Here is a 16,617-nt window from a genome sequence, read left to right as displayed (position 1 = left end):
ATGAATTTTCGAGATAAGTAAAGTTGCACTACTCACTGATAAAAATTCACACATTAAAAAAAAATCACTACTACTGACCAGCTCTTCAGTGGCAGTTTCTAATCTTTCTTCTCGTGCAGGTTTAAAAGAGAGAAAAAAAATAACATGCAAGGGACTTTAGCCGGCTGGGTTTCGTGGCACTGCCATTTTATTTAGCAAAGAAAAACTGCCTAATGCTCGTCTGCTTTGCAGTCATACTCGGGCCTAGGAAGGCGTCCTCTAGCTGCTTGATGCATCGAATCAGTCTATCTTCCCCGGCGCTGTACTCGACTTTATTTCGAAGCAAGTGCAGCGAATTTTTTCTCTCAGCAGATGTCAACACCTCTCGAGGTGGTTCGTCATTGCCATTGTCTCTGTCATTCCCTACGTTAGGGGCCGTTTGAAAGATTTCGGCGTCCTTCATTTGTCCGATCACTGCCACATCCTGCTCACGCAGCGTGTACTCCAGAAAAGTCACGTCATTTTCAGTGGCACCATTACCTGTAAGCTTCATGTCCTCTTGACAAAGTTCCTCACAGTCTGTGAAGTCATATCTGTCTCTGCCATCTCTGCTTCAGGCAAACTGGCAGCACGTGACAACCCAGCGTGCTCAAAGCATTTGGTGATAGCCGCTGCGCGAACTTGCTGCCAAGTGCTGCTGAGAAGGTTTAGTGCTCTCAGCAGGTCAATTTCGTAGCCTTTGCTGTTCTCATAAGACAACAAAATTTTGTGGAGAAGGCTCTTTCGGTAGATTTTTTGGGCCATTTCGATGACACCTTGGTTCATCGGTTGCAGCACTGACGTCATATTTGTAGGCAGAAACTCGACTGTCACTGCCTCTTGTCGTGGCCTGGGCAGTTGTCGACAATGATTAGGACTTTTCTGTTTTTCTTGGCCATCTTGTAATCTATAGCGTAAACATACTGGTTTAAAAGAGTAGCAGTCATCCACGTACCAAGGCCACTATGGACAATTATATCCTACCCTCCTTCTCACCTCTGCTTGGCCTCCTCAGCTCATGATGCACGCTGGCATCACTGGCGATTGCAGAGCTCTCATGAATGCGCTCGAAGATTTGAGCATTTACCCTTCTAAACCTTCGAGATCGCACGCAGACAGGTTGCGTGCAGTCTCGGAGGCCATCGCACAGTGCACCCGACAGCATCACCATCGCTAGCTGTGCCAGCTCGGAGCCTAGCTGCAGTGGTGATGTTGCGGAAGTTGGGGGTAACGGTCGCGTCAGATGATGTCAATGTCACAAGGTGTGACATATACGCAGGATTGCGCACGCAAAGTTCGAAATTCAAACAAATTGCCTTTCAAATGGTACCCACTGTTCAGATGTGGTACATTGCATACACGTTAATGAAAATAGACTCATCAGGCTGTCTCGGCCATGAATGCTTGTATCAGTACACGTTTTATTAGTCTGAATCGTGGCCATATTTTGCATAACAGATGTACTACAATGTGTAGAATGCAGGTATTTAGGCTTTAATATGAATTGCATTAGCTATTGTCCTTAATCTTTCAGAAAACCAGTTTTAAGTACTGTAAGGCAGTTATAGTCAGTATTGAAATATTAAGGGGGTATGGTACGGTCAGCCCTTCAAAAAGTCGAATTTGCAATTTTGACGCCAAAAAATCTACTGTACTCTGAGCAGCAAACCTGTGGAATCCTAATGTCGAGCGGCTGCTCCAAGTAGTGTAAATGCCGCACCTAAGTGCGCCGCGTGCCCTCTGGCATAAGCACTATACGCACGTAAAACTAAGTTTTTCTGAAGTTGCGTTTTTTATAAATTTCTCAACTTCAATGTGCATTTTCTCAAAAAGTATTGAATCGATTTTGATGACTTTGTAGGTGTGAGCTACGACAAGTTAGAAACAATCTGAACTAAGAAAAAATTGCTAATTTTATAAAAAAAGTGAAGCTGTAAAAAAAATTACTTAACACTACGCACCCACTGTGGCCTTGAGCATGCTGTATATTTTATTATTTTTTTTACAAAAGCTTCATGAAAAATGTAACATGTTTTTAGTTGATGTAACCTACAAGTCTCTACAATAACACAGCTGAATATCATTACATTCCTTTAGGTGGTTGCAGAGAAAAGGTACATTAAATAAGTGAACCTCCTTTAAAGTTTGGCAGTGCGCCATAGGAAGGATAGGCAACCTTAACATAAAAAAAAGGGTGTCACTTGATATTCAATGGCATTTTTCGTGAGCACATAAGATTTTATGGGAATATATGCAGCAGTTTCTAACATTTTATGCTAAAACTGACATACTGCACCATTTATCCTACCATACCCCCTTAAAAAGATAACTCATCAAAAATACTTTTTCAGCTTTTTTGCTTATTTACTTCTCTTTTAAAAAAAGCAGTGCAGGCTGCTTTCAGATAAACTCTGACCTGATTTTAATAGTGTCATCTTACTTGAAAATAAGTTCGTTATATCCCCAAATTTATTATAGAAGTATAGTTCTAAAACTAAATCTATTAAAATTAAGAGTATAGTTCTGTTAGTACTGTTATTACCAAATTTCCTTATGTCTAGCTTCACTGAAAAAGCTGTGAGTGCACTTTTTTAGGCTTGATATAATCCCCAAATCTTTCACAAGAGGTCCCGTTTCTCTCATGTCCAGGAAGGACAGCAATATAATTGGATATTGAGAAAGTAAAATCGTATGTGCTCTGCATCATGCTTAAATTTTGTCCATTTATTCTTATTATTAATTAAAACTGATCCCTGAGGTGCATCTCTTAAATACAAACATACAGTAAAACCTCATTATTTCAATTTGGCTATTTCAAAATCCCACATAATTCGAAGGATTTCTGCAGTCTCGTACTTTGCAGTATGAGTGGATAATTTGAAGCGGCGGTGAGCACCAGTCCAGTTAATTTGAAAACTTTTGGTCCTGATCCTGATCCTGATCTCGATACTATCGAGTGACAGGTGAGGCACCTCAGCCTCACTTCTGCTAGCTAAAAAAGAGGTATAATTTGTAGGGTGTTGAAATGGCGAGCGCCACGCCGCGCTCTTGGAGTGAACGGACACAGCAGAAGCGGTCGGTCCAACCAAACCAAGACATTTATTTTACTGCTTTAGAACGACTATATCGTCCGCCGAATCGATACATCAATTGTGATCAACACGCTAAGACATCCTTACACAATATTAAACAACACGACAGAACATGACGAACACAATAACACACCCAAGGCGGCGGCGCCAACGCTTGACCTTCCACGAGGGTCCCTGACACTCAACCCGCGGTGCCACGCACCGGGGTCCCACGGTAGAGAGCACCGTTTGCGGCAACAGCCACGCGCAGAAGAGACTCACTCAGCTCTCTCGCCCGCCACCAAAGCTTGCCTTCTGCCAGGGGTCACCGCCGGCGCTACCACTCTACCAACCATGATGATGATAGTGGTGATCACCACTTGCAAACACAACGCCACTTACCGCCCGATAGTTGTAACCCGAAATGCGGCTTTTGGGCGAGACACGTGCGTACGCAGCGCAAACAACTTTACGAAGGGTGTCATCACCCCCACAAATTGCAGTTGGCTCGATTGTGCGCCTGCGAAAAAGAAGATATGCTACACTGCAACACAGTAGTGACACTCGGCACGTGGGCACATCGATCATCATTTTTCCTTTCTTTCTGGGAATATAAAATAATTAAGAAAGGTCAGTCGGATGCAATTTGTGATGTATGCAAACTTTCGATTGGTGGTTGGTCCAGCAATTTGTGCACCTGCGCTACTGGGGGAGTTCCCGCATGTAGCGCCAACTTTGAAAACTCTGTTAGAGAACTTCAGTGATTATGTTTTTCAGCCAAAATACATTGCAAATTTCGTCACACTGGACACAATTAAATTATTTATTTTACCAGAAAGAGTGGGTGAATGGTCTCATCATGATGCATTGATGCTGCGAGGTGACGTTCTGATGGAGCACATCTTACTTTCTGCAGACGCACATTTTAGCTGACGATGAGACCTTTTTTTTTCCTTCTTTCACTGGCAGCAGCGGTGTCTGCCATTCAACCTTGTTTGTAGCAAAATTGCGTCCAGGTATTATGGGAAACCCTTGGAGCTGTAAACTAGCCGGCACAGTGAACGACCACCTCCGAGTACTTTCAATAATTCAAAGGTCCTTGCATCCCACTTTTTGTATGTTTCATTAATTCAAAAACCCACTTAATTCAAAGATTTTTCACAGTTCCAGTCACTTCAATTTAATGAGGTTTTAATTTATATGACATTTTCAACAACTCGTTGCTTGTAAAATGATTCTAGAAGTCTTCAAACTTTGTTTATATTTGAGTATGATGGCAGCAATGTGCTTATATAATTTCCAGCTGCACATGTTTCATTTAGGTTGAAGGTGGTGATGTTCTGCAACTTCTCTTTGTGCTAGTACTCTTTGTGGCAAAAAAAGGGGGACATTAATCAGTGGACATTACTGTTCTAGGATACCCAGGGACCTGAGAATGGTGTACCAATGTACACTTTGGCTGATGTGTGGGCCAGGATACAGGCTGTGGTAAGTGGAATTCATTCTGCCTAGTAAATTAGTACACTGTCTTGACTACATCAGTCATTTGTGCGATCCTTGATTTCAGAGGCATGCGATGTGACAGGCACATTTCCAAACCTCAGCACTATCTGTGAAGTGGGATCCCATTATAAATAAGTGCTTTTACATATTCACTACTATTTAAAAAGAACCAATGTGTTTCATCGACATTGAAAGTTTAAGAGAGATTGTACTCTTAAATATAGCAATGCGCCATTTAAAATTTAATGTGAAAGTACATGTACTATGGTTACCATTTTGCGTGTAGTTCAAATTCTGCCACTAGAATGGTCTACTTTGTCACATTTGGAAAAAGTGCAAAAAAAAAAAGCTCTCTGCTATCACAGCATGCTCCAGGCTGTCACTGTTGCGACTTAACCCTCCTCCCTTCTTTTCAGGGTGCCACTAGTTGACGCTGATTGTGAAGTAGTATTGTTTTTGTTTCTTCTTGGCTTGTACTTCTCAATATAGCTGTCTGCAAAGTATGGGCTTGTTAAACGAAGGTTTAAGGCTTGAAATGATAAATGTAGCTTTGCAAAAACAATGCTTGTCCCATCTTTTGAGCCTATTATTTTGTCCTCATAAGCTAGATGGCACATTACCTGTGCACCTGGACAACATGGTTTTAATACTTCTTTAATTGGAGGCATCCATTTCAACAATAGACTTTTTTCAAGCAATCCCAGAACGCCCCTCGCATGCGCGGAGCACTATAGAAAAAGTTGGTACGCCGAGTGAACCGGCTCTTCTTCCGTTCGCTGCTCGTTTGCGCTGTGCGAGCACAAAACGAAAAGAACATGCCACCGCTTGTCGAATAGGGTGCGAACTCACCTGCACGCATCTCTACGCATGAAATGGTGAAATGAATAACGCAGTCAGTGTAGGTATCGTTAAGAGGGTGTACATCGAACGTAGAAGCATGCGAATTTTGTGTACCGATAGATGTGGCCAAAACATGTTATCCTGAGAAATGTGAGCTGGGACACTGACTTCATAGTTATTCAGCGATGAACTGCTATGACGTGCTATGGCTTTTGATACCACCGCGGTTTGATTGGGCCGTCAACACAAGACTGCAGAGAAGTGTTGCAGCTATAAAATTTTTAAAATTTTTATGGAAAAGTCACATGCTAAAAATAGAAAAAGTAAGCACATTCTAAATGTTTTTAAGGGGAGATGCTACTCGAAGACACTTTTTTTTAGTATTCACCCTAGAGCAATGAAACTTGAGCTGTTTATGGAACTTTTTATGCCGATTTCAAATATATAATTAGGTTTCTTGCAAGTTCCACACTTTTTAGCTCTGCAACATGACAAAGTGAAAACTTTAACCCTTTTGCTCCCCTCTTTTCATCCCTAAACTTCTGTAATTTTTTACCATTCATAGCTTATAATGCTTCAAACAAAGTGTAGAGTGCAAATAACTAATTAGAAAGCACATACAAAATATGTAATACGCATAAAAAATAATAGACATAAAAAGTCCATATTTCACCTACTCTAGTAAAGGTATACATACAATTTTTTTATTATACAATAGAATATTGAATTGTAAGCTAGATAGTTGCATTTGTCATACTTTGGAAAAAATTTGGGCAAGATTTCTTGCAGATCCGAGCACTAGAAGTGCCCAAAAAAGGAGGGGCACATTGGAAAAAATGGCAAAATTTGTGTTTTGAGAAAAAACAGTTTTAAAGTTAAAATTGAGTTTTTATTTATAAAAAGATACCATTAAATCAAATGAAATTCACACACCAAAAAGAACAATACTTCTTGTAGTGGCCACTGCGACTAAAATACGCCAGCACCATGAGTTAGTCCCTCTCGGCTTTTTCGAGCCAACTCCTCACATACATTTCGCTCACTGACAGGGCCATGAAACAAAACTTCCGCTCCATCTGGCAGAGCCTTGTGCCAACTGCCAGCTAGGAAGAAGTTCGACAGGACTGCGAAATCCAAACTAAGTCCAGTGTCATGCCATTTTGTGGCCATGTTTGTGCCACATTCCATCGTAAATAATGGCAATGTCGTCCCTGCTAAGTTCCCTCACTGTGAGCTCTTTCGACCTCACAAGATTGGTGCTGATATCGTCCATTGCCCAATCATGAACTTTCTGGCTGACTGGTGTGAATGACTTTTGATGCATTGACTTTTCCAAGCCAACAACTGCCGCAAATCGGACCAGCTGCTTGTAGCCTATTCCTACAGAGCGCGCTGCACAACAGCGTTCACTCGCGAGCAATGGCTTTTTTCATTCATAACGGAGATAATTACATGAGAAAAGCATTATTCAGCTGTGCTGCTCGACAAGACATGGACCCCACAAATAGGCTTGACAGCACATACAGGCGTGCAGTGGCCAATGGCGGTCCCTGATTCGTACCATGTGATAAGCCAGTCGCGGCGCTCGAAAAACACGCAGAAGAGTGCTTCTTTTTATTATTTCTTACGCTGCATCAGTGAGAGAAACTGTTGGTATTTGAAGAGTGAGGCTCGAATCTTCGACTCATGCGATCAACAATGGCGAGCGGCGGCGCATTATCGGCGGCAAGGTGCTCGAAGACTGCACACTTTCGACCTTTGATAGGCACCTTGTGCTTTTTAGATGCAATTTTAAAGCATTTCCAGTTAGGTCTCGACCTGTATTATTTTTTTCATAACAGTAGAGGTACTAATCTTATCAAAACAGGCGAAAATAAAAAATCAGTAATTTTGAAAAAAAACTTGTGTTTTTCGATCCGCATCTCCCCTTAAAGGTGAAGTAATGGAACTAGAATTCACGTACCAAATACCTTCTTCTGATTATTTGCGGTTTCTTATAAGATGCTTATGTGTCCCTGCGGAGCATGTTTGCTGCCAGTATATTACGTGTTGAAAGAGACCACTGTTGAATTTCGCGTCGGCACATTCAAATATTTTTCAATGAGGAATAATTATGTACTTACACTTGGGGAAGAAAAAAAAAAAACTTGGGCACATTACCTGAGTAATATTTTCCAGCTGCAACAAGGCACGGTGTCCTGCCTATATATCATACTGCATCAGTTTGTGAACAGCTTATTTACACTGCAATCAAAGTTTAATTCAGATGACCTTCACCAGCGAAGAAACTAGTTATTCTACGCATACGTTCTGCACAGTCTGAAAGGAAATTCGGAAGCGATATGAGGGGAGGGTTGTGTTTTCTGCACCATAAGCCTAGTAAAATTTCTTCCGTAGAGCGCAAAAGGTCGCTGGGATCTGCAGTGGGCAGAGCAAAGTACTATGAGAGGCATGCAAATTGTTCTTTCGATTGTTGTGCAAGAGTTGTTAACCGAATTCCTCCTGTGTTCATATATATATACATCGGTCAGACTGGTTGATGTATTAACGCACGCCTCAGAGAGTATCAAAATTCATTGAATGAAGCCATGTTATTGCCCCTTACATTTTCAGTCATGCAAATGCAATTTCATCGTTGAAAGCCTGATAATCTTGCTCAGTCACCCTAACCAGACCACTCGAGAAATTCCAGAGACGTATTATAAAGAGCTCCACACCTTGTTTCAATTAATCTTCGCTATCATTACAACACTATAAACTTCACTTTATTAATCAACTGTACACATGTGTCTTGGTTGTTTTCTTTTTTGTGCCTCTTTGTGACATGCGCGATGCACCCTCCTTTTCATACATATGTTTTTTAACACTTGCTATAAACTTTTAGTCGTGAGTGAGCATTTCCAGTGTGTATATTTCTTTCCTGGTCCTACTTCTTTCTTTTCACCTTGTAAGTTTTATTCCAACCTGTAGTTACAGTACCAAGGAAAGTTGGTATGTGCATATTGTTCAAGCAACGCACACACGGTCTGGTGACTGTATCTTATTTTACAGAATACTGGTTATTTCTAAAGGACTCTGAATATACCAGAACTGTACAATTTACTTATAAACAGCGTTAAAGGACTTTGATTCATAATGCATCCGTTAATTTATGGACAGTGCTTGCACCTTTTAGGCAACCAAGTTGTACTGTCTTTTGTTTATGCCGAAGGCGAGCTGACACTAAAGGATAATAATACTTAACTAACTGACACTTCTGAGCCGCTCAGCTGGTAGAACAGGAGGGGAGGACAAGCGCAAATCGTAGACAGGCCATTGCACATAATCACAGAAGTTTGTGAGTGAATCACACAGTGATATTACACGCCCTGCAGAGTTCACTTGATCTGAGAAGCGCTGGCACGGTGCAAATGGAAAGTTGAAGCATGAGGCCCACGCACTTTTCGCGGTTTCTGCTTCGGCGTCCGTTGCGCGCCCGTTGGCGGCGCTAGTGTGCTTGAAAAAGGTCTATTAATATCTTGAACTACATGTTTTTTTTTATTTATTAAAAAATGCATACGCCATGAATTTTTGCATCCAATTACTTTTAATTATAAATGATTTCTCTCAAGGCAATAATTATAAAGTTAATGAGTTTTTGTGAATTGATCATTTCGTTGTCACCTTAGGTTCAGCAATGTTTTTCCACCTCGGCACAGAGTTCGTCTGTGAAGACAACAGGGACAGTTACCGTATTTACTCGCGTCATGAACACCCTTTTTTTCTTGAAAAATCGGAGCAAAGTTGGGGAGTTTGTTTATTACGCTGGGTAAATTTGTATGAAAACTTTTTCGCGAGGAGCAAAAAATGCGGTAATGCAAAAATAAGTTCGGTCGCTTAGCCTTTCGCGATTTACATACGCGTACACTGTTTGGAAACAGATTATTTGTTGCACTTTACTCATCTTCGGTGGTTGATGGCTCTATCTTCTGCAAGCTGTCCCCGGGTCGCCCGCACACGCCATAAAAGCTTTTTGTGGCTATCTTTTCTCGCAATCGTTTAATCGCAACAGTGGTATCTGCTGTGATCTCGAGGGGCGCCCAAAACCGTGTGCTACGACGCACTTTGCCAACTTCACGGCAACCTCGCATGACGACTGTGACGCCGCCGTTAACATTGTAGCAAGCACAACGAGGTCATGGTAACAAGCAACGCCTCCTATAAAAAGATGCCTGCGACTTGAACTGAAGAGCTGGTTCTCAGCCCTCTCCTGTTCTCTCCTTCTCCGCTGCTCCAAACGAATGAATGGATGGATAGATCGATATGGCTGTACACTTTAGATCAGGCGGCGGCTAATGCCACCTAGCTGTAATACAATGGGGGATGCACAAGCCATGCCATAAGGAGCTTCGCCCCTAAAATAATATTGTATGCACTGGAATAGGTATGATTCACAGGCCTAGAAGGATGCCCCACGAGCCTACTGTCACTTTTGTGATACTATTTGTATCATTGTGCCACACATACCCCTCTTAAGTCCCTCCTGTTTTGATTGCGAGCCGGCTTTTTAAACAATTCCTTGTCTTAAAAGGGCCCTACAACACTTTTTGGGCATGTTCAGAAAATGCTGGCCATTGGTAGTAGAGGCTCCAGAGAACACGCAAGCCAAATATTTTAGCGTAGAGCGTGGCCTGGAATTTACAATAAATTTTGAAAGTCTGCTAATAATTGCTTTCTCTTCCCACGACAAATGACTGAAGACGCTCAAAAATAACTCGAAGGCCCTCTATCAGCCATTGGCCGATTTGAGCATGGTGCGCTCGGTTGCAGGGATTGCCGCAGGAGGCCGCGACTTGTCCACGCACGCGCGCGTTATCACACTGAAAAAGTTGGGAATTCGAAAAAAAAAGAAAAAGTGCTCAATGTTATGAGGTGCGCCTGACATATTTTTCTTTGCCTTGGCCTTCCCACGAAAGAAGAGAGAATGAAATTGTAGAGTGTGACAAATCTTAGCAACTCTGTTCGTACTGGACGGATTCTTAAAATTTTTGTGCCATTTGAATTCATGAGGCAATAAGCTCTTTTGTTCAATCCATTTCACGGTTACGTGAAAAAGTGTTTCAGGGCCCCTCCAAGTGCTTACATCTAATGTATAAGACTCCAGTTTTCAATTTAGTTCATAATCCACTTCGGATGATTCACTGCTTGGCTGTCTTGCAGCTGGGCGACATGTGCACTTGTCCATAGCATAACCTTGATTTTTCTGGCCATACTGAAAAAAGTATGCGGTTGTACACTCATTGAAATAAAAAAAGAATGATTCAGAAGCATCCAGGAATGCTTCATCTTATTGCCACCCACAGGTGATCGATTTTCACGATTCTCAAGGAGAAAAATGCACAAGCATGAACACATTGTTAAAACTATGCACAGACACCCAAATGTGAACAGCTGTAATTGCTTCCTGTCGGGAACGAATTGGGAAGGGCGCTTGCCATTTGGGAGATAAGATACCTGGCATACATAGCATTTGGGAGTTCAACTAATGGAAGGCACTCATGAAAGAAAAACAAAACTAAAAGCCACACACCTGTGGATTTTTGAATGGTAGCCAGTGTGCCTACCTTAACAAACCTTGTGACAAAAAAAAAATGCATGCCAATAAAGTGGTAGCGTTAGCTTTGCAACAAAAATAGGTGTGAAATGGGCTATTTTTTAATATGTATGAGTGGTGCTGTAAATGTATGTCCATAATTACTTGAAACATATTCATGGCGCATTATACATTCGTTGAGAGAGCACTTTATGACTCTTCCGAATTACTACTTGTATTTCAAGTTGTTTTGCAATGCTTAGTCAGGTGAATTTTTAAGTTGCAGGCCTATAATGTGCTTGTCATTTTTTTAGATGGAATATGTTGTGGGAAAGTACTTGGACATTCACAATACTGGTTCGGCACAGCAAGTCCCACCACCTGTATTCACTGAAATGACAGCAACAAATGACATTGCTTCTTACTTCACTCGGAGGAGAAATGTTAAGCAGAAAAAGGTATGCACTCTTTCTCATTCTGATCATATGAACATAGTGCAGTGTGGTGTAGAATTTGTAACAAGATGTTATTGTGAAAAGAAACAAATGCTACTTGTAAATTTTTTGCACTTTGTTTACTCAAAAAAAAAAAAGAAACAAGAATATAGATGCTATGCATTTTTTGCTGGTGGATACCTGCAAAGTCTCCCGAATCATCCGGGCGACTCCCAGATCTTGACCATTTCTTCGGTTTGTACGGAAGTAATGAAAATTTACTGGAAATCAAAATTTGTGTGTGTGATCTGGCCGCATTGACAAAAATGCAGGTCAATTCACTCCAGGTTTTTTGTGAACCGACCGCATTTTATTATAAACAAATTTAGGAGGCGTTCATCTAAACATACAGTAAAATCTCAGGGATGCGCAAATGCGGCAGATGAGGGTTCGCGAAATTCCTCAGCCAAATTTCACTGTGTTCATTGGGCTGAAATTCAAATGTTTTGAGCACTTTTTCTAAGTGCTGCGGGCGATGTGAACTTTAGTATCTAAACCGTCGAATGAAGGTCGAGAGCGGCGTGCGACCAGCACATGCACTACAGTGCGTGTGGTTGTTGCCATAATTGCTGTGGACGAAACCACGGTTGTTCTTAACACGATCATGTATATACTGACAGAACTCCAAAAATGTGTGTGCGTCTAACACTCGACCACTCTAAGCAATGCTGCTTTCCACAAACACTGCGGACAAAACCGTGGCAGGTGCGAACATAGATAGTGACAAAACAAAAAAAAAACCCTTGATCTTAAGGCACGTGCACTACCGCCACACACAAAACAGCGGTTGCAGCGACGCGATAGCAATCTAAGAGCTCTGAGAGTACGCGGTTAATGCAGCGGTAGATTAAAGGCAGTATAGACGTAAAAAAGCTAGAAGCGTTTAGGCGTTCCTGCCCAAAGAATCTAGAGTAGCGAGTAAAGCTTTGACCCGCACTATTGTGGCAGCCAGCTGCGCCGTCCCGTCCACTCACGTGTGTCCCAGGAAGACATACGCGAGTGGTTTTGACGTAAATAAATTTTGCTGGTTATTTTGATGACTCAAAATTTTGGGAGTATTTGCGACTTTGAGACTCACCTTCATGGGAAACCCTACTCTCGTGTGTTCGGCCACTCGAAGCCATCATAAGACCAAAATGACAATATGCTTGCGGTTGAGACCCCCCCCCCCCTCCTCTTGTTTTCCGCTTTTTTTTTTCTTTTGCTGCCAAAAAATAATACCAAATAATTCAGCGCGACCCCCCCCCCCCCCCCATTGAGAATCCTTGAACTTGGCAGGTATGCAGGTGGTATTATCAGTGTGTGATTGTACTGATCATGCCACCTTTGTTAGTGACAGATTGGCCACATTTTGTACATATTGTTACGAGTAGCTTCTTTAATAATCTATTCACAGCGCACAGAACTCGACGAGCAAGATGGCGCCAGAACAGCATCAATCAAAAACTCACTTCGTCCTCCTCTTTCATGCAGCCGCGTTTAGCGGCTGTTATGTATCATAACCCCTGGCGGTAGAGGCACTGTCCCAGTGCTAAATCTATGCAGATCATGTCAAAGGGGGGTAATAGGGCTTTAGCCAAGCCACGTGAACGGTGTCGCTCGGAGCTGACGATGACTTTGTTGGATCGGTTGGAACAATCTCGTACGTGACATCTGTCACTTGGCGAACGATATGGAATGGTCCAGTGTAGGGCGACAACAGTTTCTCAGACAGTCCCACACGCCGAGTGGGTGACCAGAGGAGCACGAGAGAACCCGGGGAAAAGTGCACATCTCTATGGTGAGAATCGTAGAGCTGTCATTGGTGCGCCTGTGAGGCCTGTAGACAATTACGGGCGACTTGGCGCGCGTGGGTCGGCGCGGGCGATGGCTTCCCTAGCATATTCAGTGGCCGCAGGTAGCAAAGTGTCTAAGGGTAGAGTTGGGTCCCGGCCATAGAGGAGATAGAAGGGCGAATAGCCGGCAGTGTTGTGACGGGATGAATCGTAGGCGAACGTCACATACGGCAAATGAATGTCTCAATCCTGGTGGTCTGGCGCAACGTATTTGGCAAGCATATCGGTTAGGGTCCTGTTGAGGCACTCCGTGAGGCCATTTGACTGGGAATGGTGCGAAGTAGTAAATTTGTGCTTGGTATGGCAAGACCTCAGGATTTTGTGAACGACAGCTGATAAGAACGTGCAGCCACGGTCGGTGAGAAGTGGTGGGGAGCACCGTGCACTAACATTATGTCGTACAGCAGAAAGTCCACAACGTTGGTAGCGCAACTGGTCGGAAGGGCTCGTGTGATTGCGTACAATGTCGCATAGTCTGTGCCAAAAGCGATCCATTTATTTCCGACTGCTGAGAGTGAAAAAGGGCCCAACAGGTCGAGACCAACTCGAAAAAAGGTTTAGTTAAAACGTCGATCGGCTGAAGGTAGCCAGCCGAGAGGGCAGACGGCGTTTTGCGATGCTGGCAGGGCTCACAAGCAGCGACATAGCGTCGAACAGAGCGGGCAAGTCCAAGCCAAAAAAACCGACGTCGTACTCGATCGTATGTGCGAGAAAAGCCCAAATGGCCCGTCATGGGAGCGTCATAAAGTTGATGCAGGACAGTGGAACACAAGTGCGCTGGAATGATAGAAAGCAAGTCTGATCCGAAGGTTACGGTGGTATAGGATTCCATCTTTCACCAAAAACATTTGTAGGGACGGGTCGCGAAGCGTTGACTCCAGTTTGTCAATGATGGCTCGTAAAGAAGCATCCCGACGTTGCTCTTCGCCAATGTTCAGCAGCTGCGACACGGAAGAAACGTCCGTGATAGCGTCAGTATCGGTTGCTTCGTCCACAGGGTAGCGGGATAAGCAATCCGCATCCTGATGTAATCGCCTTGTTTTATGCATTACAGAGAACGTGTATTCTGAAGGCATAGGGCCCAACGAGCGAGACGTCCTGTGGGGTCCTTCAGGGAGGCTAGCCAGCAGAGCGCGTCATGATCCGTGACAACACGGAATGAGCGCCCGTACAGGTATGGACGAAACTTGGCGACTGCCCATACAAGGGCGAGGCACTCGCGCTCCGTGATGGAATAGTTGCGCTCGGCTGGAGATAGCAGTCGACTTGCGTAGGCTATAACACGGTCGTGTCCTTATTAGTGCTGCAATAGCACAGCTCCTATGCAGTGTCCACTGGCGTCCGTGTGCACCTCGGTTGGGGCTGATGGATCAAAGTGAGCCAAGATTGGTGGTGTTGTAAGCAGGGTCGTAAGTTGGGAAAACAATGACGCTTGGTCATGGCCCCAGATAAACGAGGCGTCTTTCTTCAAGAGGTCTGTGAGGGGACGTGCAATGGTCGCAAAGTCCTTAACGAAGCGTCTGAAATAGCACAACCCCACAAAACTGAGGACATTCTTTGTGGCCCTCGGAACGGAAAAGTTTGTGACTGCGCGAATTTTCTCTGGGTCTGGACGCATGCCTTGGGCATCGACAAGGTGACAGAGCACGGAAATTTGATGACGAGCAAAGTGACGCTTGGAGGCGTTAAGCTGGAGTCCGGCTCGACGAAAAACGTCCAGAATAGCTGACAAACGATCGAGATGCGAGTCGAATGTGGGCGAAATGACAATACCATCGTCAAGGTAACACAAGCAGGTGGACCATTTCAACCCTTGGAGCAATGAGTCCATCATTCTTTCAAATGTGGCTGGCGCATTGCAGAGACCAAAGGGCATCACCTTAAACTGATAAAGACCATCAGGAGTGATGAATGCGGTCTTCTCGCGGTCCATCTCGTTGACGGCTATGTGCCTGTAGCCTGACCGAAGGTCAATAGTTGAAAAATAAGTAGCACCGTACAGGCAGTCGAGGGCGTCGTCGATGCGAGGCAAAGGATAAACATCTTTTTTTGTAATTTTGTTGAGGTGACGGTAATCGACACAAAAGCGCCATGTTCCATCCTTCTTTTTAACAAGGATGACTGGAGAAGCCCAGGGGCTGCATGAAGGCTCGATAATGTTTTTCACAAGCATTTTGCAGACTTCTTGTTGTATTATTGCATGCTCCGATGCAGGAACACGGTAGGGGCGTCGGTGAATGGGAGTCGCATAGCCAGTATTTATGCGATAGGCGACAATGGTCGTTAGGCTTAAAGAGTTGCTGGCAAAGTCGAAAATGCTGCGATAGCCCCTCAAGAACGTGGCAAAGCTCTGCAGCTTGCTCAGACGTTAGGTCCGATGACACCATTATCTCGATGTCGGCGCCCCAAGAACATGACGGAGTAGAACCACTGACTGAGCAGCAGTAATCGTCAACTCTGAAGGGCTCGACATGGTTGTCTTGGAGAGCGTAATTTTGGCCAGGGAGATACCCTGTGGTAGAATTTAGGCGGTGAGTGAGAAGTTGACCATTGGAAGATAGGTGCGGTTTCTCGTAATCGTCAGAATCATATGCGGCACAGCAACCTCATGCGTAACCATCACAGCAGGAATCGGGGCCACCATGCAATCACCGTCAGGTACTGGCGGCGTGGAGGATAAGTCGACATGTGTGACAGAGTTAGGCGGGAGGCGCGTGAAATCAATGCAGCAGAGGCTTGTTTGCGGTGGGCTGGTCGGGTCGAAAAAGAGAGGTAAATCGAGATGGAGAGAGCCAGCTGAACAGTCTATGAGGTCAGAGTGCGTGGATGGAAAATCCATACTGAGAATGAGTTCATGAGCGCAATGTTCGCTAACGGCGAAAAGAATGACAGTGCTTCTCTCCCTAATAGAAACTCGCGCAGAGCACATGCCAAGAATTGGGGCAGTTCCTTCATAGGCAACTCGTACAGCTCAGTTGAGGGTGGGCGTGAAAACTTTTTTAAGTCAGCGGCGAAGGTTAGCACTCATAATGGACACATGCGCGCCAGTATCTATCAATGCACTAACACGAACATTGTCGACAGTAACGTCCAAAAGGTTCCGGTTCATCTTTAACGTTAAGCGAGGATTTCTTACAAAGTTCGTTAATGCAGCTCCATCTCCAGAAGCTGCACGGCCTGGTTTTCCGGTTGGAGGTGCTGCGAATAGGTCGGGGAGGCAGCCCGGCGTTGTGGGGGCGACAGGGACTGACGACGAGCAGGGGACGGTGACTGGTCGTAGCGAG

At 44.0% G+C, this 16,617-nt stretch overlaps 1 protein-coding gene across 2 annotated transcripts in view; it reads left to right on the top strand.

Moving 5' to 3' along the window:
- Sec8 (exocyst complex component secretory 8) overlaps positions 1 to 16,617 on the top strand; it is a 117,125-nt gene that overhangs the window by 38,932 nt on the left and 61,576 nt on the right. For both annotated transcript variants that reach the window (XM_037426751.2, XM_075876189.1), the window contains exons 11-12: positions 4,506 to 4,577; positions 11,319 to 11,462. In XM_037426751.2, coding sequence (XP_037282648.2) covers positions 4,506 to 4,577; positions 11,319 to 11,462 — 216 coding nt within the window. The remainder of the gene's footprint in view (positions 1 to 4,505; positions 4,578 to 11,318; positions 11,463 to 16,617) is intronic.

The sequence above is a fragment of the Rhipicephalus microplus genome, chromosome X, assembly GCF_043290135.1.
Source record: "Rhipicephalus microplus isolate Deutch F79 chromosome X, USDA_Rmic, whole genome shotgun sequence".
In the NCBI taxonomy this organism is placed as follows: domain Eukaryota; kingdom Metazoa; phylum Arthropoda; class Arachnida; order Ixodida; family Ixodidae; genus Rhipicephalus; species Rhipicephalus microplus.
The sequence above is the reverse complement of the archived record's forward strand: the minus strand, read 5'-3'. Positions and strand labels throughout refer to the sequence as shown.